General features: G+C 35.7%; 2 protein-coding genes across 4 annotated transcripts in view; one reads left to right on the plus strand and one right to left on the minus strand.

Annotated features, from left to right (window-relative positions):
- LOC5578482 overlaps nt 1-15,043 on the minus strand; it is a 40,045-nt gene extending 25,002 nt beyond the window's left edge. Inside the window, exons 1-4 of one of the 3 annotated variants that reach the window (XM_001656955.2) lie at nt 14,706-15,043; nt 14,459-14,649; nt 10,855-11,002; nt 10,366-10,787 (exon numbers count right to left, since the gene is read on the minus strand). In XM_001656955.2, the coding sequence (XP_001657005.1) occupies nt 10,505-10,787; nt 10,855-11,002; nt 14,459-14,649; nt 14,706-14,761 (678 nt within the window). In that variant the 5' untranslated portion in view covers nt 14,762-15,043 and the 3' untranslated portion in view covers nt 10,366-10,504. Of the gene's footprint in view, nt 1-8,320; nt 8,675-10,365; nt 10,788-10,854; nt 11,003-14,458; nt 14,650-14,705 lie in introns of those variants that run through there. The other 2 variants (XM_021851432.1, XM_021851431.1) reach the window with 2 other exon arrangements.
- Nucleotides 15,044-21,587: 6,544 nt separating this feature from the next.
- Nucleotides 21,588-25,761, plus strand: LOC5578481 (glutathione peroxidase). Its single transcript, XM_001656954.3, has 4 exons — nt 21,588-21,688; nt 24,597-24,799; nt 24,873-24,994; nt 25,251-25,761. The coding sequence occupies exons 2-4, from the start codon at nt 24,607-24,609 to the stop codon at nt 25,437-25,439; spliced, it is 504 nt and encodes a 167-aa protein (XP_001657004.2). The 5' UTR covers nt 21,588-21,688; nt 24,597-24,606; the 3' UTR covers nt 25,440-25,761.
- The last annotated feature ends 1,216 nt before the right edge of the window (nt 25,762-26,977 follow it).

The following is a 26,977-nucleotide window of genomic DNA, read 5'->3' on the forward strand; positions in this document are numbered from 1 at the left end:
AAAATCTGTTAAATATCTTTCCAAAATTGCATATGAATCCTGTTCAGAATTCCGTCAAAAAACCACTTAGAATTATTTGGAAACCTGGCTCAGAATATCTGGATAATTTAATTTTAAGAATTCTGAGATATGCTGCTAAACGTCTTGTGAGAATTTTGCCCAAGTGATCTTAATATGTATAATTAGAATGATTCTATGTTATTGGTAAAATTTATCCCTATCCGTCCCTTCAATCCCATCAATATGATGATTTCGATAATTTTGAGAGTTGCACTTAATGGCATTCAGTAACAGTAATATCATGGATTGAATTATAGATAAAACGTAGTAAACTTCTACAGGGTGTCTACTACCTGGAAAAACCTGGAATAATCAGGGAATTTTGATCACAATCAGGGAAATTATTTTGAGGCAGTAATTCATGATAGAATATGTTCACGACCGAGGATTTTTGCTTTATGTCCAAGAGCTATCATTAATTGCCCTGTTGAATCCTGTTCAGAATTCCGTCAAAAAACCACTTAGAATTATTTGGAAACCTGGCTCAGAATATCTGGATAATTTAATTTTAAGAATTCTGAGATATGCTGCTAAACGTCTTGTGAGAATTTTGCCCAAGTGATCTTAATATGTATAATTAGAATGATTCTATGTTATTGGTAAAATTTATGGATTCTCATAATGAAAGTCAAATTATTGTTTGCAAGCTAGACATATGTGTGGAATAATTTTGTCGCCTTTTCACTTAAAAAAAATGCTATGAATTTTCCAGTTTCCAAAATTTTCAAGAGCTGCAAGTTTCATTTTTCTAATCTCTTTTACTTTCATTTATGAAATCAAGTAAATTTAGAATTTCAGTAGCTTGAAAATCGATAGTTTAGTTATGATCCTTAGTATATTCTATCTTAAAATAAATAGAATATTCAACGGGCTAGATATGAGAAGAATCTTGACACTCTTCGAGGGCTGCACAAAACAACATAGCGAGCCGCACGTTAGGAAGCCCTGCACTAAGCAGATTTCTTTCAAAATCATCGGTAAATTCCAGACGAGATTGTTGCAGGAATTCTTTTGATATCTAAATTGATATTTTGAGGTCCTCGGTATCCTGACATCAATCACTAACCTTGAGAAATCTCTTATTAGGAATGCACCAAATCCAGTGATGAACTTCAGGCGAATCGTAAGATACTTGCATAGTCGAAACACCCGAATATATGACATTTGGTCGAATGACGTTTGGTCGAAAGTACATTTGGCCGAATGGACATTTCGTCGAATGGATATTTGGTCGAAAAGGTTTAACTGCAACATTTTGTTGAACCGGCATTTCGTGGAAAGTATATGTGGTCCAATCTTAATAGTATGTACAATTTGAAGTTTTACGTTAAGTCCGATTATCGCCGAAATTAGGATTTTGTCGCTTAAACACCGAGTGATTGGATAATTAAAAAAAAGTATCAGCCATTTTACCAACAATCTATATGCGGTTAGTACAATTTTGTTATTTAATTTGATAGACGCTACTCTCCCGACATATTTATTAACCTCTTGCGTATTGATTACATATTACATATTGATCACTGGGGTGAATTTGATCACGTCGGTACCAAATAGCATTTCCTTTCAAGGATGCTTAAAACTTCGTTGCCTCACAGTCATTCCATGTTTTCTAGTTTATAGATGTCTAATGATGATTTTAAACCATTTCATGTTTATTAAAGACAGTTTTGCATAGAAATATTCACAGTTTTGAAGGTGTTAGCAATTCTGCTGGAAATGTCGGTACTAAACAATCCGCTGGTACTAAGCCTGAATGTAAACTACAGTGTTCAAAAAGTTGTGTAAGCTTCAGTTTGAATTGCTGAACTCATTTTTGAAATCGTAAAACATTACAAGAATAGTTTTTTTCCACAAAACCGTTTATTGTTGAATAACGCGCTTATTTCAAGGGAAATTGCATACATTTAGGCGTATTGTGAAGATTTACAAAGTTTTATTTTGCAATAAAATGATGATATACACGAGTTGTAAGAATTTTGACATCATTTTCAGTACTTGTTTTAATTATGAATCGTGGTTTACGGCCAACCAGCCGAGTGGAAGTTTAACAACTACCGAAAAGCTAAACATTACATATAATCTAATCCAATTGCAAATTATATGTAATGTTTAGCTTTTCGGTAATCATTTTCAGATTCAGGAGACCCAAATTTAGTAGATAGGGAAATTTTGCATTCAAAAATAAGCTTTGTTGTATAGTGATCAATTTCGCCCCAATGTGTCATTTTCGACTTTCGATATAAAAACTAATTTTATAAAATGTTAAATTTTATTTCATAGAAAATCGATTACATAAACTGATAGAGATCAATGAAGTACTGATTTTACCGAAATAAATTTGACAATTTTTGAATTCCAAAGGAAAACATGTTAAAAAGTTGTGAAATAGTGATCAATTTGCCCCCGGATTACGGTAATAGCTTTACATGTCCCTAGGAGTTCTACATTGGATTACTCTATGAGTTGTTTTGTTTCGATTATTTAAGGAATTTTGTCAATAATTACCTCTGCGCAGCTCCTAACTCTGCGCACTATCTACAAAATCCATCAATATCTGGTAAAATACCTAAATCTTTGTTTAATTTTTTTTCATATATTGCTACAATAGTAATAAAAAAGTACGCAAAGAATTTTCTTGACAAATTTACGTTTATTAATTTAATAAAAAATAAAATAGCTTTGAAAATATTAAAAAAACTGCCCGCCAGCAAAAATGCTAAGGGAGTACCTCATCACTTAAGTCATTTGAAGCATATCAAAGAGAATATATTCAGATTTTTAGTACGTAGGCACTAGTTTATTTATTGAGCAATCATCACTGGTAAAGTGCAACTTATTTTCTCTTTATTTTCTTATTCTTCTTAAGTGCGCATAGTAAGGAACCATTTTTAAACTATGTTTCTTACTATGCGCAGCTGTTATAAAACGTTTTTTTCAACATACAATCAACCCTCCAGAGGTCGATATTGAAGAGAACCAACGACTTGTCGACACCATCGAGATATGGAATAGAAATGCTTTGGAAAATTGTTTGAGGGGACCATATTAGTAAAAGAAGATTTAAAAATGACGTCCATCATATTTCAAAAATTTCTACACTCCGTCCCTTCAATCCCATCAATATGATGATTTCGATAATTTTGAGAGTTGCACTTAATGGCATTCAGTAACAGTAATATCATGGATTGAATTATAGATAAAACGTAGTAAACTTCTACAGGGTGTCTACTACCTGGAAAAACCTGGAATAATCAGGGAATTTTGATCACAATCAGGGAAATTATTTTGAGGCAGTAATTCATGATAGAATATGTTCACGACCGAGGATTTTTGCTTTATGTCCAAGAGCTATCATTAATTGCCAGAAAACTATCTCCATTTGAAAAAAATTCGGCTGCGCCGCTCTCCAAACACTATATGAGCTGTTCAGTGAGGATCCATTCGAGTATGAAATTCTATTAGCTTATCAAAACATGATTGATGTTTTTAATGTATCTCAATTTCTTCGGTAAAGGATTAACATATCTAGGGCTGGTAGCAGGTTTCTTTTTAGATACCATTTTTATGCAAGTCTCTAAAAAATCTCTATTTTTGATAAAAGGTGTCTGAACTCTCTATTTTAACCAAAATAGTCTCTAAAGTCTCTTTTTTTCCTTATCTTGCTTGCTGATAACTGAGATGCAAAATTTCTTCTTTCTTTCACAATTTCTGCAAAATTTTTCGAGAACAGTCTCAGGAAATATCCTTGAGGTTTCTCCAGAGATTTTATCAGGAAAACAGTCTAAGGAAATATCCTTGAGGTTTCTCCAGAGATTTGATCAGGAATTTTTCAAGAAATTCCTTCAGAATTTTTGCATAGGATGCTTACACTGCCCATAACTGCTAATTTGTAACATTCGACAAAAGTAGGCATTGAGTAAATGGAATACCAAGTGTGCATTTTATGGCAGCATGGGAGGAAACCAAAATTTCTAAAAATTACCAGGAACTCAAAAGTGCTTATTTGAGGCTGATATTTTGTACAACTCATATCACATACTAGGTGAATAGCCAGAAAATAATTCTAATAGAAATTTCATTGCTATTACATTTCGAGGCTCACCTATAATCTCAATGTGGCTGTTATGCGGTTATAATCACCAATGTGACAAAACAACTTGCTATTTTTTTAACTTTCTAGAACAAACTCACAGATTTCAGTGAGTTGATCGAAAGTATTTATCATTTGATGACTCTCCATGGCATTAACTCTAATTTGTCAAAAATGTCGAATGTGACTGTTTATGCAGTTATGGGCAGTACAGGAGTTCCTCCATAATTTGCTTCAGGAAATCCTTGAACATTTCAACGTTACCACTTCTATAGGGTGTCCCATAAAGTACTTCCTCCAGATATTTTTTCACTAACTATCCAATTCTACAGTCGTTAATCTAAGAGATATCCAAAGTTTTCCACAGAATTTCTCCCAACAAAACTGGACAAGAATTTCAACGCCATTTCATCTACAGTTATTCCAAAGAATAGATCCAAAAGCTCCTCGAGGGGTTATTCGAGTGAATATATAAGAACATTTCAAATAATTCCCTCAATTCGACCTGTGTTTCGTTATTAAGTTCCTTTAAAAAAAAAAATTCTAGGAATTTCTCCAGCATTTCATCCATGGATTACTGACGTTCATCCAAACATTTTTCAATGAATTTCTAAAAAAATCCCCATGGAATATTGACAAGTTCTTTTAAGGTTCCACACAATTTAACACCACAGCAAATTTTTTCTATGAAATCCTTCGATTGTAGGAATGATTATTCCTACACAATTTTCTAGTAATTTCGTCCTGTGTTCCAGGAGATCCTGCGCAATATCATGCGAGATATTATGATTTTTTTTATTGTAGCAATAATCTTGGAAATCTTCTAAAAGTTCTTAAAGAGTAAGTCTTCCTGAAAATGCTCTTGGACTGGAGGGTGACCTAAGAGATTACATAAGTAACTGTAACAGAAGATACCCGTAAATTTGCTTCAGGAATACGTCACGAATTTTCTCAACAATTTCTCAGCTTTCTGGGAAATTACATTCAAATTTACTTGGTGAAAACTCCTAAAAAATGCTTGAGAAAAAAGTTTTGAAAACTTCCTTGAGAAATCTCTTAGAATTAATAGAGGAATTTCCGAAGAAATCCTAGGAGCAATCTCTGGAGTAATTGCTGAAGGTATCCTCAGAGAAACTTGTACTCAAAATCTTATAAAAAATCTAAAGAACAATTTTGTAGAAAAACATAAGAAATCCTTGGAGGCATCTGAAGAAGTTTCTGGTTGAATATTACAACATGTATGTCGCCCTTAAACATACACCGATACACCACGACAGCGTGAATAATGTATATTGTATTTGAAATGATAATAAACGATGCGAGCAGCTACTCGTTCTCTTTCAACGTCTAGCTGTTGACCAAATCAGATGTCTTTCATTTTACTTAAAAACATCCCTTAATAGTTTAACGTATTTTAAACTTAGATCGTACTGTACCTTAATACCGGTATGTAAAAATGTATTAAACGGGAGTCTTGGAGGATGTTCTAGAAAGGGCTTTTTTTAAATTATCTGAAATAATATGTAAAGGAATTTCTGATGAAAGCCTTGAGGTATTTTTTGTGATATTGTTTGAAAAATCCTGGTTCTATTTTGAGATATCCAAAACCCATTTTTTGGAGGAATTCCTTAGGAAAAATTTTGGAGAGTGAATATCTCAAATATAGATATCAATTCATCCCTCTCGTAATGTCGTCGTAATACATCAATGAATGTTTGTCCTTTACTGGCATATACCAGATGCGCTGGTATGTCGTCGTAATGTCGCGAAAAAAAAAATTGAGAAAAAAAAGTTTTAAAAATATTTTTAGAGAAATGTCTGGTCTGATTAAACTATTTTGTCCTGGTTCCTGTTAGGCTTCGTATTTTGATTACTGTTTTGTCTCTTTTCGGTCTCTTCTCAATTATTTTTTAATCTTTTTTTCCTGAAAAGGTTTCTAAATTTAATATTTTCAAGAAATTCATTCGATTGTGAAAGACTTCATGCACAATTTTCAAAATTATGGAAAATATTTAATTTCAGAGAAATTTTTTTTCGAAAAGTAAACTGGAATTTGAACAACTTTAAATTCGAAATTTCATAACAGTCTTGATTAATTTAGAACTTTTTCGAACAAAACGCAAACATTTATAATTTATTCATATTACCACAGTTGAATGTTATACGGTCGAACGCGATTACCAAGGGGCTTGATAATCCGTGATTCTATTATCAAACAAAAGTACTGATGCACTTGAAAGTTCCGTTCAGTTCACAGAGCTCTTACAAACGAAATAAAAAACATCATCATTGGAAAATACGATTCCTTTGAATAAAACTTAGCTTTGGTATTGTTATAATCTTCATATTGTAATATTGGATATTGGAACAGTTTCAGCATGCTTTACATAATGTTTAGAAGTGTATAAATAGCTATCAAATCGAAAACACTTTAAAATTTGTCATTAATTTGTTTTAGACGTATAAAATTAGTGTATTTCTTGAACCTGGAATTAGTTTTATAAAACCTGGAAATATCAGGGAATTTCATTTCGCTCAACGAGTAGACACCCTGTTCTATGTTAGAGACATTTCACGCTCCACTGGGGACGTAAAACCGTATAAAGCAAGCAAATGAAGATTAATTCAGAGTTTAAATGCTAGTAATGCTTTTAGTAAAATACCTAAACTGTTATAAAGAATTTATCAAGTGCGTAGAGCTAGGAACCTAAATGCACAGAATAAGGAGCATTGCAAAAAAGAGTGCGCAGAGTTAGGAACACGGAAACCCTAAAAAAAAAAAAAATAAAAATTTGCAATAAAAGTCATCACTTAGTGAAGCTTTTATATTTTTTCCTCATACATAAGATCAATAAGTATTTGATCCCAATATTTCAGAGTATTGTGTTTTGTTTTCATTCAATTACAGCTGTTTGAAAGTGAGCAGAGTATGGGGCCTTCACGGTACCGTAATCCGGGGTAACATTGATCATTTTTTTGAATATTTCTTAAATATTTCGTTTGAAAATGCAAATGTTCTACTTTTTATATTTTTAAAACAAGTACTGCCACCCATAGCTCGTGACTATAAACTGCATTTTCTTTTTTGAAAAATTTAAGCATGTTTAAATAAATGTTTTAAGCGATTTTTTCATTTAGCTGATATGGGGTAACATTGATCACCTATGTAAACAACGTTCGGTTATATTGAAAATGTCGTTACTTACTTAAATCATGACCCCTGAAGCCGAATATGAAGGCCAAACGCTTACAAGTCATTTACTTTTTGAGTTATTTTAAAATTAAAAACACCTCGAACCACGGAATACGCCTAAAGGTAGGCAATTTCCTAAGGGAATTCTATGTTCTTCACAATAATTCGTTTATGTTACCTAATTGAGCATGCTTATGAAAGTTTTGACAACGGTATCGTTTTCAGCGATGCCATTTTTAGTAAGAACCGCATTTTCCTTGCTCATATCGTTTACAGAACTTATGTGAGACATGAATCTTCGGTAGTGTCATCCTTACCCATTGAAATCATTGTTTCGAAAAGTGGACAAATTTACGCATTAGGTAAACGCAATTTTCGCAAAAATCTTCACTTTCATTAGCTTATGAATATGAGAAAGAGAAGCACCATTCATTATTTGGAAATGTTCCATCAATAAATGATGATACGAACTTTTTATGAGATGAGTCATTCCGATCAATGTTACCCCGCTGATCAATGATACCCCGGATTACGGTACTTCAAATCATTTGTTGATTGTTATTTTATTAAAATATGTGTTGTTTGTCGTTCATATAACGAAAACTTCAGTGATGCTTGCGAACATGGGCAGACCAGCCCTGGAAAGTTATGGAGATCGTTTCATTAGGTGACACATCTTACTCATCCTTACCCTATTGACCTCAAGGAGGCGAACGTCTCCAGTAATTTCAAATTAAAATATTGTTCTAAGATTGCATTGTGCTATCAAGTAATTTATCTGGGTATGCTTTTATTTCTATGGAATTTCGTTGGGCATCCATTTTAAGGAATTTCAACAAAAGGGAATTATTAAAACATAAAAATAAGCAATCAATATTTCCAGAGATCCCAGGTAATCCAAGGAAATAGTTATTGAAAACTATTGTTTTTGGGCATAATTTATGGAAAATAAACAAACTAAAAATAATACTTACCAGTTGTCACGAAATCTTCAACGCAACACATCAGAGCAGCACAATGCTTACAGGCGGATGAGTTACCGGCACCTGCTACGCATTCACAACGTGATTTTGTAATTCTCTGATTTTGGCAGCAGATTTCAAATTGGACCTTGTACAACACCTGTTTCTTCATTGTAGCTCCACAATATCCTCTGAATTGTAGAACGTTTTCAGAAACCTATAATTGTTAAAACATAACCAACGTTAAATTAACACAGCAAACTAATGTAATATAACACATAACAAATAATACGCAATAACATAGAGCAAAAACAATTTACACCATTATTACAAACATCTAATAAAATATCATGCAAAGAAACAAAATGATTTGTTAAGTTTGTTAATATGCAACACAATACGAATATTAGTTTCAAACAACATTATTTTCAGCAAGTTACCATGATCACCCTACCAAATTTGACTTGAAATCCAGATTAGCATTAATAATATAAAATCACTTTTGGACATACTTCAAAACTCACCTTGAAAACTTAGACGTGTTCTGTGGATGTTTTACAAATTTATTGTTTTCTTATTTTGATACAATAGGCTAAAATATCATGATTATCACTTTTATTTGTTTATATATAAAAACGCGACAATAAAATTCACCTGAAAGCGCACACAACTTCAATTTAGGACATACTAGTCCAATACAAAATTAAGTTACTCACGATTTCGAAAACATTCTCAATCAAGAAAACGTTTTTTCGAAAATTCATGATAGACTGATTTGGAAGAAATGTGAACTATTATGACCGAATTCAAAAATATGAAAGCCCCTGGCGATGATGGAATTTTCTACGTGGAAAGTATCAGAATAAAATTCGTGAGATTTTATATTAATTTATATTAATTAATTTTATATTTATTTATAAAAAATAATTTTAGGCTGTTTTATGCGATAAACATGAGTTTAACAATGATTTTATTATAGCAGATCGAAAAATCTTAGCTGTCACGATTTAATATGTTGTTGTACTATACTGCCGTGAATCGCAAGTCAGTCCCATCTGTAAAAATGGGCTGTAAAGTTGCCAAACTCGTTTTCCATACGAATATTCAAACAATTCCAGAGGATTGGAACATGTTCAAATCTTAAGGAAACACAATTTTCATAATTTGCTTTTCACTAGATATCGTACGAGAAAAATATAAAGATGATCAAAACACGACTCATTTTTATTTTACACAGTGAGGAAATCTGTAGTGGGACTAATATGCGGTTACTTTTCATTATGGGACAATTAGACCTGCTGTTTGCTCTTAATTTTTCCGAACAAATCATATAACCTTATTACTGCAGCTGAAAGAGCATTGGAAGATATGTTGAAAATTGAACTCAACTCAATTTTGACGAAAATGCAGATGGGACTGAATTGCGATTCACGGCAGTATAGTACAAATAATACAATCAGCTAATGAAAGTAAATTAATTTGCACTAGTGCTGTATATAGGGCCTCATACTCAGGATGAGCGATGAATGGCGCCCTAAATCTGTATCATTTGCATACATGTCTACCATACATTTTTCACAATTCATCTTTTTTTTACAAAAACAAATGGTTTATCTTGCGTCTATTGCAAAAAGTTGTGAAAAATATCGAACAGCCGATTTTTGACTGAATTTAACATGTTGAAAAGCAGTTAAATGAGCGGTAAATGGCGTCCTTACGGTAGAAGTGATAACCAGCATTACCATGCTCAACCGATGCCAAGTTTTTTTTTTTTCGAAAATGGTTTCCAATTTTGAGAAGTCATTCGTTAGATGCATTTCGCCATACAAATATTTTTCGCGTTACCTACTTTTTACTCTATTCCACTTGTCTCACGTAACAGTTAGAACAAATCCCAATAAAAATCAACGTTGCGAGAGCATGTACGTCTAATGCTAAAATCACTGTGTTTGGCCAATACAAAACCAAGTGGCAGCAGTGTATAGTTATCAAACCCGGACAAATATAAAGCGAGCGCTCTGTATGACCGATTGGCTACCTATCACATGTTTGAATCAATGATTAAAATAGTGGTCGACGAGAGTGCGTCTGTCGACCAGTTTACAAACTTAACAACACCAAATCTACATATACCATATTACTACTAAATAACATTTACTGTAAATATCAATTCTACTAATTACAAATAAATATAGCTTAGTAAAGCTTCATTAAAATCATTACCCGTCCATACGATACATGTTTTAGGAAGCAATCCTTTAATAGCGTTCTTCCGTTTTTGTAACTATTCATAGCATTTCTATCTTGAAAGTAGTTGAAAACGGCAACTGCAGACAGCCAGGTGATATTAGCAACCGAAATGTCACGCAAGGCCCAGTAAGGTGGCACATCGCGAAACTCTGTAGCATCCAGAGGCAAGACAGTCATAGCAGTTTCGACAAGGCTTCGGTTCAGATCATTTTCTCTGTATATTTTTAATCTACAACAGACAAAAAGAACGAGTTATTGTACATTGGTCATTTTGTTTAATTGAGTGAATAGCTCACCGTTTTTCTAGTTGGGCCTTTGTTCCTTTTGTAGGTAACTTCAGCTGTGTCGCCTCCTCTTGTAATCGCTTCAACGTCTTCTTTCCGTTTGCTGTTTGTATCGTTTGTTCATCATATGACGCAGGAGCTGAACCAAAAGCTGTAGATGCTAAAATAAGATAAAAAAGACGAAATTCATTAAAATAGTTTGAAGTTACCTTCTATTTTACTATCCAGAAGAAAAAACGCATTTTTAGCGGTTAAACGATCGCGCAAAAAGCAATATTTACTTTATCTCTAATACTTAATTTTTTTTATTTTCGCTCTAAATATCAGTTTTTGCTATTTAAAATTGGTCTGTGCACGTTTTGGGCAATAATTTATTTTAAATCGCGAATTTATAAATTTGATCTTTTTAATGTTTATTCCTATCCTTTTTCATTTTTCTCTGGAAATTCCTATTTCTACACATTTTACCAATGTGATCAATTTTTTTTAATAGTTTCATTAAGAGCCAGTTCGCGAGAACCGCAACCCCCTTTCCAAGGGAAGTTGTATTGATATTGTCCGATCAGGCTGAAATTTTCAGGGATTGTTCTTCTATATAAAAGAAGATGTTTTGCAAAGTTTTAGATTTTTATATTAGGGGGAAGTGGGACAAAATGACCCCCAAAGGTTTCATGTCACTTAACATGCAAAATCACAAAAACTGATATAACTATAGTAAGTTTATATCTTGAATAGAATTTTGATTTTTCCTGGCCTTGATGCTTGCAATTTTCACTAAAAAGTGAAAGAGAGAGAGAAAGATTGTTGGAAGTTGCATTTTCTCACGAAAATTATGTATTTTTGAAATGGCATATCTGGATTACATCTCAAATGAAAGCCCATGAGTTGCCCTACAAAACGTCATATTTAGATTTTTGACCTAGTTCGGTTGGCAAAAAAAAATCGATTTGAAAATCACTAATTTTTTTTATGAAAAACTCATTTTTCTCGATTTGAAGTACTTTCAAAATCCATATACCATGCCAATCTTAAAGTTTATATAACGTAGAGTAATCATGCCAAATTTTAACATAATCCGTGCACTTTTACTATAGTTATATCAGTTTTTGTGATTTCGCATGTTAAGTGACATGAAATCATTGGGGGTCATTTTGTCCCACTTCCCCCTAATATTAAAATCTAAAACATTGCAAAACATCTTCTTTTATATAGAAGAACAATCCCTGAAAATTTCAGCCTGATCGAAGAACATCGATACAAGAAGGGGTTGCGGCGTTCGCGAACTGGCTCTAAAAACCCCCATATTCACACTCATATGCTTTTATTCAACTCTTACTATAAAGGGGGAGACAACTTACGCTTACTAGAACAGGGTCCAGAAAAAGATCAAAGTCCAACTTTGACGATGCATATCTCACACTTTTGTTATCCTTCTAACTTCTATCGTGCGACGGCTCAAAATTCGTGATTTTTTATCCTGAACATCATAGCTATAATGCCTTGGTCCATTGGAGGTTCTGGCCACTTTCGGATTCCCCGTAGTCGGTTCTGGCAGGGCCACTTTGGGACACTTTTGTAATCCATGATTTTTTTCTATCCTGGACACCATAACTATAGTGGGGCCCAGATAGCCGTAGTGGTAAACGCGCAGCTATTCAGCAAGACCATTCTGAGGGTCGTGGGTTCGAATCCCGCTGGTCGAGGATCTTTTCGTAAAGGAAATTTTCTCGATTCCCAGGGCATAGAATATCTTCGTATCTGCCACACGATATACACATGCAAAAATGGTCAATCGGCAAAGAAAGCTCTCAGTTTATAACTGTGGAAGTGCTCATAAGAACACTAATCTGAGAAGCAGGCTCTGTCCCAGTTGGGACGTAACGCCAGAAAGAAGAAGAACCATAACTATAATGCCATGGACCAATATGAGGTTTTGGTTACATCCGAAAACCCCGGAATAGGTTCCGGCTGGGACTCAGTGGGACACTTTTGTAATCCTACTAACTTATATCGTGCGACGGCTCAAAATTCGTGATTTTTTATCCTAAAATCCTTTATTCAAATTTTTTCTGACATATTCAAAACGTATAATGACGTCGCACGATATAAGTTAGTAGGATTACAAAAGTGTCCCACTGGCTCCCTGCCGGAACCGATTCCGGCATCCGAAAGTGGCCAGAACCTCATATTGGTCCATGGCATTATATCTATAAAAAATCACGAACTTTGAGCCGTCGCACGATATAAGTTAGTAGGATTATAAGTGTCCCTGCCGGAACCGGTTCCGGGGTATCCGGAAGTGGCCAGAACCTCATATTGGTCCTTGGCATTATATCTATGGTGTTCAGGATAAAAAATCACGAATTTTAAGCCGTCGCACTGTACTATAATGTTCAGGAGTTATTAGGATGTACAAAAGTGATCTTCTTCTTTCTGGCGTTACGTCCCCACTGGGACAGAGCCTGCTTCTCAGCTTAGTGTTCTTATGAGCACTTCCACAGTTAACTGAGAGCTTACTATGCCAATGACCATTTTTGCATGCGTATATCGTGTGGCAGGTACGAAGATACTCTATGCCCTGGGAAGTCGAGAAAATTTCCATTACGCAAAGATCCTCGACCGGTGGGATTCGAACCCACGACCCTCAGCTCGGTCTTGCTGAATAGCTGCGCGTTTACCGCTACGGCTATCTGGGTCCCTTATATATATATGATGTTCAGGATAAAGAATCACGAATTTTGAGGCGTCGCACGATATAAGTTAGTAGGATTACAAAAGCGTCTCACTGAGGCCCTGCCGGAACCAATTCCGGGGTATCCGGAAGTTGCCAGAACCACATATTGAACCTTGGCATTATATCTATAGTGTTCAGGATAAAAAAAACCACGAATTTTAAGCCCCTCGGGTTTAAGTCCTTCTCAAACAACGATTTTTTTTTAAAATCACGAATTTTAAGCCGTCGCACGGTACTATTCTGTAAGTTTCATAAAATGTCCTCTCAGGGTACAGGTGACCGGGTATCCGAAATGGCCAGAATTAATGAGAACCAATATCATTCGACCTTCTTACAGCTATTTACTTATAGAAAGTACACAATGAATAATTTTCTTACCGCTTATCTTGAAAAATCTACGTGAACCATCACTTCCGGAACGAATATACCCCATTTGAATTCGTAATAACTCCGGAACCAATTGGCAATCCCCTTTTTTCTGGAACATAATAAATCTGTTCGAGATCAAAAGATCCAAAATCGGTTAATAATTGGCCAAGTTATGATTTTTAATGAAAAGTGAGACATTGTGGGTTTGAGAGTAAATATGTATGCCCAGAGACCTCCACACATACCACAAATCTGGGGCACATGGAACTCTACATATTGAACCCATCAAAACATGGGCCAGGACCAACGGCATCACTTCCCTTCCGAAGGCAGACATGATCATAGATTTTTTCCCAGAAAATCCCTACGGCGTCGGGGGGGAATAAATAACCGACCGACTGGGGTGGGAGGCAATCACGCTTGCCACTACACCACCTACAGGGCTGCGAAAAACCGGTAGGCGATTACTTTTCTTTTCAGGTACATATTCCTCATTAGAACGGAAAAACTTACCGAATATATGCGCGTTGCTCTCATTGATGTACCTCCGGACTACAGAGGATGGCAGCCTCTGCACCAAAACCATGGGAGTTTTTCCTCTGCTAGTTCCGCACTCTGGCTCCGGCGGGTCCGGCAGGTACCAATCTGATTCCGACACGTACACCGCCTCTACTTGCAGCGGCGAAGAGGCTTCCGGATGGCATCTGTAATACATTTTTTGTTAACAAAACGCACTCCCTGAATAATATATTATACAAACCTTTCCCAATCGCCGTCCTGCGGGCCTTCACTGCCGGTCAATCCGGTTGCTTGCATTTTTCAGGCACGTCGAAAAAAAAACCTGCTTTGCGGAGGAGCTTAGTGTTCAGAATAAAAAAAAACCAACGTTCCTAAGCCAGTCGAAAAATAAAAACAAACAAACGCGTGTTCTGACACTTAAGCTAACAAAAATCCATGTATATTCATCAGGAAATGGATCCCATGTATATAGAAATGCAAGAGCATGAAAAGTCAAACCAGGAGTTTTCGGTCATTGAAAATGTATGGAGATTTCAATATATTTTCAAATATATCAAAAATGTCGTAGTTTCCGCGAAAAATATTTGGTCCCGGAGTTAGCCAACATTATTATCTACAACCTGTACCAAATATTTTCCATGATAATTCGTTTGTTGAGCATAAAATCTAATTTTAATAAATTTCTCCATACATTTAAAATGCTCAAAACTTCTGCTCACTAACGCCATCTGTTGCATTTTTTGCCGAAGCCAATAATCCATTGAAATATGCTGAGATTATTGTGCTGTTAGTGTTAATTTTGCAGATGCAGATATAGACGTTACATAGTGGCGCGTTTTTTTCCAGAAATAAATTCCACCAGGACATCCAGTTTCGGAACGGTCGATAGCGGATGCCGCCGGTTGCTGGATTCGTAAGATTGTTGGATTAACGTTTGGTGCTTTCAGATGCATCTGAACAACTATAGGCCATTGGATTAAAGAGGCGGTGATGGGCGAGTGGACGATCGTATACCCGAAATGTTTGGTAAGCGCTAAATATTGTATAGTAATATCTAAGTGATTGAGCTTTAAAACTTCTAGGTTTATATACAAGACAAGAAGGAATCGTAGTCGCATATCAGTTTAGCACAAGATTTTTTTTCTAGAAGGATCTCGAATAAAACCGCTTACAAAAGAGTGTATTTTGTCCATTGTTTTTCTTTTGCTTCCAACATGTATATGAGATAAAAAGGAATAATCAATCATAAAAAACAATAAATCAATTATACCGCATACGTTCTCCATTTCCATACAATTTTTATAGTTGAACAATTCCTCTACTGTTTGCCTTACCGTGAAATGGATAGTATGTCTACTATTTGACAAACCATAAACGAAAAATTTTGTTCGAGAAAATCAGCGTTTCAAAATGGTTACATAACTTAACCGCCTATTCCCCACATTGTTATTTGTTCAATTACCATTTCCCGAACTGTCAGAACCGTTTGTGATAGTGTTGGTTTATTGTTACTTTGGATGTTATAGGGAACTGTTAAGATATTGTCGTAAGTTGTTGTGGATAGTTTTGGAAACAGTGGCTGTATGGTTTCAGTTTATCCGGGATAGCTTTAATAATGATAGCGCTTGAGTTAATGAACAACTTTGCCAAAGACGCCATCTTTCTAAGTGGTCAGGATCCTGAGATATCCGCAAAACAAAAGTTGCATGCACACTTGTACTGCCGGTGACGCAATTTCACTTAAGCAGTGTTGCCAGCTACGACCAAATTTTGAACCCTTCATGAAAAACTGGATTACAGTTGAAGAGTATTGCTATGTTGCTAAGCATTCTATTTTTCTGTTCCACTCAAGTTTTATGGTTTTGATCTTTACTTTATTCTTCTTGAACAGTGCTGCCAGCCACATGAACATTTGTGATTCGGCCGACTGTATAGCACGCAACACTTCCTTCAACTTTGGTCAACATTCGGTACCGTCATCTTTGAAATTTTTTGGTATTTGCATATCACACCCCCATAAAATTGGCTCTTTTGATAACAATCGAGCAGTGTTGCCATCTATTACCAAAATATGAAAACTTGAACGGCCATTTTGGAAAGTTCTCAACCCATGCTTCAACTTTGCCGAATATCCCGATTCAGTATTTCCGCATATAGACGTTGCATTTTTCAAAAACATAATTATTACCCAGATTTTTTTTACGACCCCCCGATAACGGTCGTAAAAAGAGGTTGGGGTGTATTAAAAAAAATCCGATTGCAAAGTCCCAGAATTTAATTTTTGTTTTGTTTTTGAATATCACTCTCCGAATATGGTTCGATCAGCTAATTCGGATCAAAATCCAATCCTTGCCAGTAATTTTTAAGGTTCATATTCTTCTCAGTGTATGAGAAAATCAGAATAGACCCTTTTCAAATCTACTCACTTTTGATTTGACACAATTACATCATCCACTGATTGCCTGTAGAACAACAGGAGTGTTGCCAAAATAGTTAACCTATTAAAAGACGTATATTTTATATGTTTCTCAGTATTTTGAAGTTTATGCGCTACAATCTTCAAATAAGAAAGGCATTGAAAGACTCAATTATTACCCATGCATGCTTTGTTGCATAATTCCAATAAATTAATTAGTTGTGTTCTATCTTTTCTGTGAATTTAAATCGTGAATAATAATTACACCGCAATTGAATATCGTTTTCTGGCAACCTGGTGCAGTAATAAAAAGTGATTGCCGAGGAAAACAAAGTTCATTAATTTTTACTTGTGATTTGAAGCATAAAAATTAAGTATTTTCGAGTGCTTTATAGACCAATCAAAAGTTTAATTGTGCATAAGTGATCGGTGCGTAGATTTTGTGAAAAAATTGGCATTGGAGCGGAGAATTGGACCTTTCGAAGTGGTGAGTTTTTCCTAAGCTGTTCTTGTGTTGTTCTGTTCGGCAGCTCACGAATGACGATGATTTCGTAAGCATTTATTTCATTTAATAATGAAATCCATGTTATATAATATTTTCGTCAAGAATGTGATTTATATGGAAGATTATAGTTCAAGGAACATGTTGAGTACATTGAAGGTAACCCTTGTTCCGTAGATAAATTTAAACAAGGACGATAAGTTAGTGTTGCCGAAAATACCCTCAGGGTGCCGAAGCCATCATTTACCCTATGTCAATCTCGGATAGCATCGAAAGCAATCGCTGTGATGACGCTGGACTTCAAAGAATAGCAGAGCATGTGCTACTGTATAAAATGCTTGCTTTTATATTGGTGAACAATCTCGGCATCACTATGCATTACTTGATGGTGTAGGGTAGAAGCACCGGTTTTGGCCATACTCCAGTTGTAGCCATAGTGGATTATCCACCGTTTTACATAGCCACTCAGCATGAAACCTTTTGTGTTCAGTAGATCACATTCACATGATAGAGCTACATTCATTTACTCGTCCAAATTGTTTCAAAACATAAGAAAAACAATTCATTTTCCTTATAATTTTAACTCCCACACACCTAATTTAGCCAGGGTACTCCTAATTTGGTCACTCTTATGAGAAATCAATGCGATTGGCCAATTTAGGAACCGAAGTTAAAGCTCTGGCCGAAACTGGTTCCGTTGGCCTATATTGACCAACGGGATTTTTAAAGCGAAAAAATGGTTTTAGCTCAGTTTTGATATTTTACAAACATAATATGGATTGAAAGCTTGCATTTGACATATATGTAGCATAAATACGGCTTCCCATTTAATTTTTATTGACATTTTCTCTTAGGCTGGCCAAAACCGGTGCTTTTACCCTAGTGATAAGGTGTTGACTTCTTAATCCAAAGGTCATGTGTTCGAGACCAGGGGAAATTTTTTTTTTTATTTTCATCAAATTTTTGTGGCATTGTATTTCTGTTTGTTAAAGTGTAGCAAAGTCGTGCGATGTGCTTAGATAGTCTCCACTTTGATAGGTGTAAAATGGTTTGTTAAGTTTATACCAGCTGAAAGCGCCTTAAAAACGCTGTACTGTTCTTTGGTGCGGAGCATCTTAGAATATGCCTCTCCTGTCTGGTGTCCATCTCAGGTTACGCAGATACTTTCAATAGAACGAGTGCAAAAACAATTCCTGAGGTTTGCGTTGAGTAGGCTACCGTGGAACGATGCAAGGAATTTGCCGAGCTACTTTGAACGATGCCAGCTGATAAGATTGGAATCTTTGTCAGCCAGACGTACCAATCAGCAACGTCTGTTCATATTCGACCTGATCAAAGGGGGAATAGATTGCCCTGCACTGCTGGAGCTGCTGAGGTTCAATGCTCCTTCTAGAAGATTTCGGAACGCTGTTCTTCTGTGTATACCAAATCATCGGACTAACTATGGTTATAATAGCTCCTTGAGTTCTTGCTTGCGAGCATTCAACGATGTTGGAGACAAATTTGATTTTGACGTGACGAAGAACATATTTTTAAATAGAATAAGAAACTGATTTTAATTTTTTTTTATATACTAAATTCAGTCTGTACGATATTTCGAAGACGGTGTAAATAAATAAATAAAATTGTCTTTTTGTCACCTTAAAAATTAAGATCCAAAACTTTGATCGGCATACGGGAGTGGGTTAGAATAGCCCGGGTCAATATGAACAACTTGCCTGATGTTAATGCAGTGCCGGATTTGGGCTTTGCCTGCTGTTCAGCATCGCGCTAGAAGGTGTTATGCGGAGAGCCGGGTTCAATAACCGAGTTACGATTTTCACAAGATCCAGCCAATTTGTTTGCTTCGTGGATGATATGGATATTGTCGGCCGAACTTTTGGAACGGTGGCAGACCTGTACACCCGCCTGAAACGTGAAGCGACAAAAGTCGGCCTGATGGTGAATGCGTCAAAAACAAAGTACATGCTGATAGGCGGAACCGAGCGCGACAGAGCCCGCCTGGGAAGCAGTGTTACGATAGACGGGGATATTTTTGAGGTGGTTGACGAGTTCGTCTACCTCGGATCCTTGTTAACGGCTGATAACAACGTTAGTCGTGAAATACAGAGACGCATCATCAGTGAAGTCGCGCCTACTATGGGCTCCAGAAGAAGCTGCGGTCGAGAAAGATTCACCCCCGCACCAAATGTACCATGTACAAAACGCTAATAAGGCCGGTGGTCCTCTATGGACATGAAGCATGGACCATGCTGCAAGCACTTGGAGTTTTCGAACGAAGGGTGCTTAGGACGATCTTTGGCAGAGTGCAGGAGAACGATGTGTGGCGGCGGAGAATGAACCACGAGCTCGCTAGGCTTTACGGCGAACCCAGTATCCAGAAGGTTGCGAAAGCCGGAAGGGTGCGCTGGGCAGGGCATGTTGCAAGACTACCGGACAACAATCCTGCAAAAATGGTGTTCACGTCGAATCCGGTTGGCGCAAGAAGGCGGGGAGCACAGCGAGTGAGGTGGCTTGATCAGGTGCAACAAGATCTGGAGAACGTGGGCCAAAATCGAAGTTGGAGAGACCCAGCCATGGACCGAGTAAATTGGCGTAACGTTAACGTGGTTTTATCAAATTAATTGATGTAACACCAACTAAATAAATAAATTATATGCGTCAAATTTCAATATTTTTTGCTTCTAGAAGCATTTTCAGCACCATCACCATGGCCACTCTATAATAGGTTCTAGGTTCCCCGGGGATGTGGCCAATTCAAAACATGTCTAGAATTACATCAATATGGGTATCAGAAATCAAGATTATAACAGCCCAATTGCTTAAAGATGCATACAATGTCATCCATTGCTCATAAGGTTACAAGCATTTGAATTTAGGCAAAATTTTGCCTATCTCAATCATTTTGCCTACACACTTAAACAGACTCTCTGAGTTCGGTAAATTGAATTACCGAAAAAGATCGGTGATCAATAAAATTACAGACGTTTCGGTATATTCCGAATCTGGAATCTACGAAAAAAAATTACAGAATTCCGGTGAATTGATTCAAGATCAAGGATATCGGTGAAAATATTTACCGTTAAATCGTTAAACAAGCTCAAGTACTGACTTCGTTGAAATATTCTGCTAAACTGTCGGTACTGAATACCGTATTCGGTAACTTGGAACGAGAAACGTCAAATCCACCATTGTGGTATTTACAATTGGATCTTACATAAACTGCGATCTAATATGTGGACCCGTTCCATTCCGTTTGTTGTTGAGAAATATTCTCTAACCTCTACTTGGATGAAGTGATTGGGAGGTGACGTTACAGGTTAGTTATTTATTTATTGCTCGCATCTGAGCATGATCTGTAAGGGATATGTGCATATAAACTTGTTGTTATAGGATGTAAAGGATCACGAAGAATATGAACCCTTCAATGATGTGCCTGGAGTCAGCAGCATTTCGTGCCATATAGGAGATTGTGTGTGCCATGAAAATAAATGTTTGTATATGAAAATAAATAAATGAAAATAAATTTTTGATTTATTACATTGCCAAAATATCTGCAATTTCGCTTCCTCAATCTAAAATAACCGACGATTCGGTAAATACCATTACAGAGTAGAAGCAGAACTTCGGTAACCAATACCGATCTATCGGTAGTTTTGACAGCTAATCCATCCGGTTCAAATTACAGTCCTTTCGGTAATTTTTCCGTTTACCGAACGGATTACCGACCGTTCAGCTGTTGAGATTTCGGTAAACGATCTTTCGACGTCGGTGATTTTTTTTAACTGTGTATCCCCTGTATATCTATAGTTTAAGGACATGATTTGTCTTTCATTTCAATTTTATTTTTACAGACAAATCATATTTGCTGAATTTGTATGTAAAAGCTCTGAACTACTGCTGCAATTAAAACGATACTTTATTAATCAATTTTAAAAGTTACAGACTATTTTGCGTTATCTAAAGAGAAGACATCATCCTTTGATTTGGTGAGTATTTTGAGTGTATAATAGACCCACCGAAATTGCATCTATTTCAAAATTGTGAGCAAATAATTGCTTAATTTTTACACTGCTGCATTTCGGTTGTTTCTGCTGACACGAGCCAAACCACTTCAGTAACGAATGACCCGAGCATCGAATTGGTTTCGTTTTGTTGTATGCCATCGGCAGATCTATGAATATGCAAAAGGGGAGTGCTCTTGTCTCTGGTTTCGCTTTGTATTTATACCTTTCCGGTAGAACCACATGTTTAGTATTTAGGCGTAGACCACAGGGAATAGTGTTATAAAGCTAGAACATTGCCAGTAAGTTTTCGGGAAGACGTTGGCCAACGGAAAGTGATACAAATGGTTGTCTTGAGCAGAACATGATTATTGCTTCACTAAGTGATTTGGCGATATAATGAGTGTTTATGTTGAATGTTAGAAATGACCTGTTGGAAATAGCGTTTGATCAACGTGTATCGTTACTGGCATATCAGTATTATTGTATTGAACAGCATCGTTCTTATTTCATTAAAGGTGTGATTGTGCAGTGTAGTCATGGAAAAGTACCGAATTCAAGTTGACTTTGTTGAAATGCCGATCGGTTCATAACTTACGAAGCAACTTTCATGTATTATTATATGTGTGTTATGAAGTGCGAAAGCTTACCCTAAGAACGTGATCATAACCAGACTTCTTATAAACATGGCTTTGCTACCATGAACCTGCAAACTGAAATTCAAACAAATTGATTCGACATTGCACTATGGTCCAGAAAGCAGTTTTACGCGGAAAGATGCATTTTGAGCTTTAGAATGAAACATTACACGAAAACGGTCTTCTACAAAGTTGTTTGTATTATTTGAGCCCTTTATTTGGTGTTATTAAAAATTAGTCCACCCTAATTTTTAATCCACCCTAACCCTTCCACATTTTCATAGAAATTGTGTAACTAACTTTCTTATTTGTAGAAATTATATTATACATGCTTCAGCAAAGCTGTAGACCATTCAATTTCAAGCAACTTTGCCAAAAAAGTTTTTTTTGTTTCTCTTAAATTGACCGATTTAGAGCATTTTGGTTTTCTGGCTCTAACGTTTTTAATTCAAATATCTCATCAAAGTAGTCTATGAAACACTTTTAGAGCTTTGAAAAATTCGCTATCTCCACCGTTTGGGAATTATTGCTGTTTTTATCACAAACACATGCATATTTTGATTGTGAATATCCCTGATTGGGGCCAACATACAAAATATCTTTTGACGGAATTCAAAAGACAAAATTAACTTGTATATAATATCAAAATATTAAAGATGTGTTATTTCTTGTAACTCTTATGAAATGCCGTGAAAAACAATGATTTTTATCACAAGAACTTTAATAACTTTTAAACTAAAATAGGTATCAACAATCTTTTTGCATGTAATTTTGCGTTTTCTTAAGTTCTAAAAATCGCTAGAGCCAGAAAATAAGTTTTGTTCGGACGACTCTATGTCACCGTAGGAGAAAAAGATCTAAATCGCTCAATTTAAGAGATACAAAAAACCTTTCTTAGCAAAGTTACTTAAAATTGAATGGTCTACAACTTTGATGAAGCATGTATAATATAATTTCCACAAATAAGAAAGTTAGTTACACAATTTCTATGAAAATGTGTTCCACCCTAATTTTCAATAACATCAAACAAAGGGCTTAACTAATACAAACAACTTTGTAGAAGACCGTTTTCGTGTAATGTTTCATCCTAAAGCTCAAAATGCATCTTTCCGCGTAAAACTGATTCCTGGACCACTGTGCATTGTGCCACCAGGCGGCACTTGTGAGCATGAAAATTATTTTTTTCGCAGATAGGGGAGGTGTACCAGTTTTGGCCACCCTGAGGAAAAAAATTGTTTATACATAAATCAAAAGACCTTGGGTTACTTTCAATACATTAAACGAAAGCATTCTATTATTTTCTGAGCAAGTTTTGCGATTTCCAAGAATGTTTCCGTATCATCTTAAAACAATTTAGCGAACACTGTGTGACTACTTATAAAGAAGGAGTATTCGGGCAAATTGTTCATAAGGCTTAGGGGTTTCATTAATCAAGCCAATTGATTCGAAAATTTGCCGCCTAGTGGCGCTAGTAAGCATTAACGCGATTTAAAATATAAAAATGTTTGGAAATCCAATCTTCCATATCTTTCTTACCATTCTTATCATCAAAATAGAGCTCTGTGAGATGTTCAGCCTTTTTGGTGGTCATTTAAAGGTAGCCTAAAGATATTTTAGGTTTATATGGAAATTACTATGAAGAAATTTTGAAAAATATTCACAACACGGGAATATTTTCAGCTGCATATTAATTTCAATTATTTAATATTAATAATTCAATTAATATTAATTGTATCCGGCTGAAATTTAGAAAAAAAAAACACTATTATTGAAAAATCGATTTTTCTAACAAAATTCAAGATGGCGGCCAAATTCAAAATGGTCGCCAACATTTTTTTAACTTCAAATGAAAGCCATATCCTTCCTCTGTACGATGCCACTGAGTCTGCTATGTGTTCCAAGGGATATATGGGACATATCACGTGAAGAATTACCCAAGATTTATCAAAAATTGGGCTTTTTCGCAAACTGTTTAACCAGCTGGCGTACGAGGGGTTCACCAATTTTAGAAAACCGGAAAGACCACCCTTAAGTTTCATCGAAAACTAGCGATCAGTGACATAAAATTGGAATTCTAACGATGGGTGCCGATGGCGGCCTGGTTTCAGCGAGAATTGCTCTATAAGGATTTTTGCTTATTTTATAAATTATGATTGATGTGGCTTTTAAACTCTGTTTGCACATAGCTCATGGATAAATTTCAATTTATAGAAATAATGAAAAATCATATCATCTATCTTAAGCAAGTCAGTATTTGGCAGTCTCAGTTTCAAAAATGAAGCTAATTTACGAGGGAAACAAAAATGATAATAGATAGCTACTAAACTTACAAAACAAAAAACAAAGAACTATACAAATTCATTGGAACAAACCATAACTTAAATAGAATTCGGAGCTATATTCTCAAACCAATTGCGTCAAAATTGCTTCAGGAAAATTGGTTTTTGGAAAATTCCCGGGATCTCGAGTATTTTATTGAAATCTCACGATGCAGTTACAAAGCACTTACCGTCCTCAATATTGTCTTTTGCCATATTATCAATAAGTATAACATCTCTTTCTAAACATTCAGGTTCGGAACCATGGATGCCAAATCAGCAAAGTCCATTTTCGACTTCACCGCCACGGACATCAACGGTAATGACGTTGACCTGAGCAAGTACAAGGGAACCGTGTGCATCGTTACTAATTTTTCCATCAAGGACTCCGCGTGTGAGAAAGTTTTCTCGATGCTGAGCTCGCTTTACAGCAAGTTTCAAAACAGCACCAGAAAAGGTATGGCTTTATTTTCATTGCGCCCTAATTGCTCAATTCCGATAATCACACGATATGATTTCCACCCCAACAGATTTGAACATTCTTCTATTTCCGTGCTCACAGTTCGGTTCCAAGGAATCGACGAACGATATTCTCGACTATTTCGAGCACAAATACGACCGCCCGGTTGGAGATGTATTTGCTGAGATTGATGTAAGTAAAAAGAGTGATTATCAAGCTCAGCATCGCGCAATGTGTGTGTAGATCGACTAAAAAGGATGTTGCGTTATTGAAAAGCGTACTCGATTTGGCAAGGCGGGAAACGTACCGCATGAAATTTTTCACGGCTTCAAACATTAACTGCAGCGCATTTCCCATAACACAAATCAATGTTCGCTGATGTCATCTTGATCTAGTAAACTCCTTATTAGTTATTATTGATAATCAACTATGCTTGTCTCGTTTGCAGGTCAATGGTTCGAAGAGCGTTGAGTTGTACAAATTTATGAAGATGAAAAAACCGGGAAATTGTGGAGGATTCATCAATGGAAACTTTACGATGTTCCTGACTGATAGGAATGGTGTTCCTGTGGAACGCTTTGCATCGAATGTACATCCATATTTATTAGAGGAGCTGATTGAACAACATTCTGGGTAGTTTTGTTTGATTTATCATTGAAAGTTCTCAGAGAATGAAGATAAAAGTTTGCGAGATTGAGCGTGTCTTGTGTAGATAGAAGCAACAATAGTAAATGTTCTTTGATAAGAATTTAGCCAGCATAAAACTACATTTACTGCAAAGCTTTTAACTGTACATTTTAAAATTGTCTCATTAAGTTTATTACCTGTCGGTTAGATTAAGTCAATGGAGCTTTTCATTGGTCAAAACCACATGATTGTTATTAAGTTTTACAAAGTGAAATATGTGACAAAGACACACTAAAACAGATTCTAGATAATAAAAACCGTTGTAATGACTATTTTGTTTTTAGCAGTCGCTCATATTTGTTTCCGAAAGTCACGTGAGCAGCTCCTTACTACTCCACCACTGCCGTGAATCGCAAGTCAGTTCCATCTGCATTTTCGTCAACATTCAGTTGAGTTCAGTTATCAACATATCTTCCAATGATCTTTCAACTGCATTAACCCCTCTACCGGCAGCTTCATTTTTTACCACCAAAAAAATATTCAAATCGCGAAAAGTTTTTTGCTTTTCAATATTTTTGCACCATTTTTTCACAAGTTCTCAAAAAACTCTTCTAGTTTAAGAATTCTTGTCGATATTAATCATTGGTGATCTGGTTTTGAATTTATGTTCCTATGTTCCTTGGGGGACCGACATCCTTCATACAACATATCTTTAACGACCATTTTGTTTTTGATCAATTTATCAAAAATAAACTAAAATGTAGACTATACAACGACTGGTAATAAGGAGTCTCTCTGAAAAAATCATATCGGTTAAGTATTTTTTTCGGTTGAGTATTCTTGGATATATCAAAAAATACGATATGATGTTTTTTGAAATTTTCAAGATCTTAATTTGACCAGCGTGGTACCAGACACCAAAATGATCATTACTCAAAGATGGCTGTACCAAATTGCTTCATTTTTTCATAACATACTATCATTAATGTATTATTCCGAAATACGATAAACATCCGAGTACGATAAAAACTCTGTAGCCTGAGACATTTAAATAGGTTATGGCTATGCGTCGGTCCCCCAAGGAGTTTTGGAATACCTCCGGATCCAGATGACCAATGATCAATTTGAAAACAGATTCTAAAACTAGGAGAGGTTTTTGAGAATTTGTGAAAAAAAATGGTGCAAAAATATCGAGAAACAAAAAAGTTATATCGATTCGAATTTTTTTTTCGCGGTAAAAAATGAAGCTGTGTGAAAGGGTTAATGAGACAACATTATTTGTACAGAAAAAATAGAAAAAAAACACCAAGTCGATTTGTCCCATAACGAAAAGTAACCGCATCCCGAGCAGAAGAAAATAACTACTGAATACCAAATTGAGGTATTCCATACCAGATAATTTCCAATACTTACAACCTGAATGAGGTATGAATGAGCCCTGCATAAGAGGTAAAATACCTCAAATAATACCTTCTGCATATTCTACAAATACCAAGCTGATAACTAGATCAGGTATTGTAATACCTAAATAATACTTCATGGATTTTC

The sequence above is a fragment of the Aedes aegypti genome, chromosome 3, assembly GCF_002204515.2.
Source record: "Aedes aegypti strain LVP_AGWG chromosome 3, AaegL5.0 Primary Assembly, whole genome shotgun sequence".
In the NCBI taxonomy this organism is placed as follows: domain Eukaryota; kingdom Metazoa; phylum Arthropoda; class Insecta; order Diptera; family Culicidae; genus Aedes; species Aedes aegypti.

Bases quoted from the DNA above. Each gene is read 5' to 3' on its own strand.
- LOC5578481 (XM_001656954.3), top strand. From the start codon at position 24,607: ATGGATGCCAAATCAGCAAAGTCCATTTTCGACTTCACCGCCACGGAC. The intron at 24,800-24,872 runs GTATGGCTTTAT...CCACCCCAACAG, and splicing joins TCAAAACAGCACCAGAAAAG to ATTTGAACATTCTTCTATTT. The intron at 24,995-25,250 runs GTAAGTAAAAAG...TCTCGTTTGCAG, and splicing joins ATGTATTTGCTGAGATTGAT to GTCAATGGTTCGAAGAGCGT.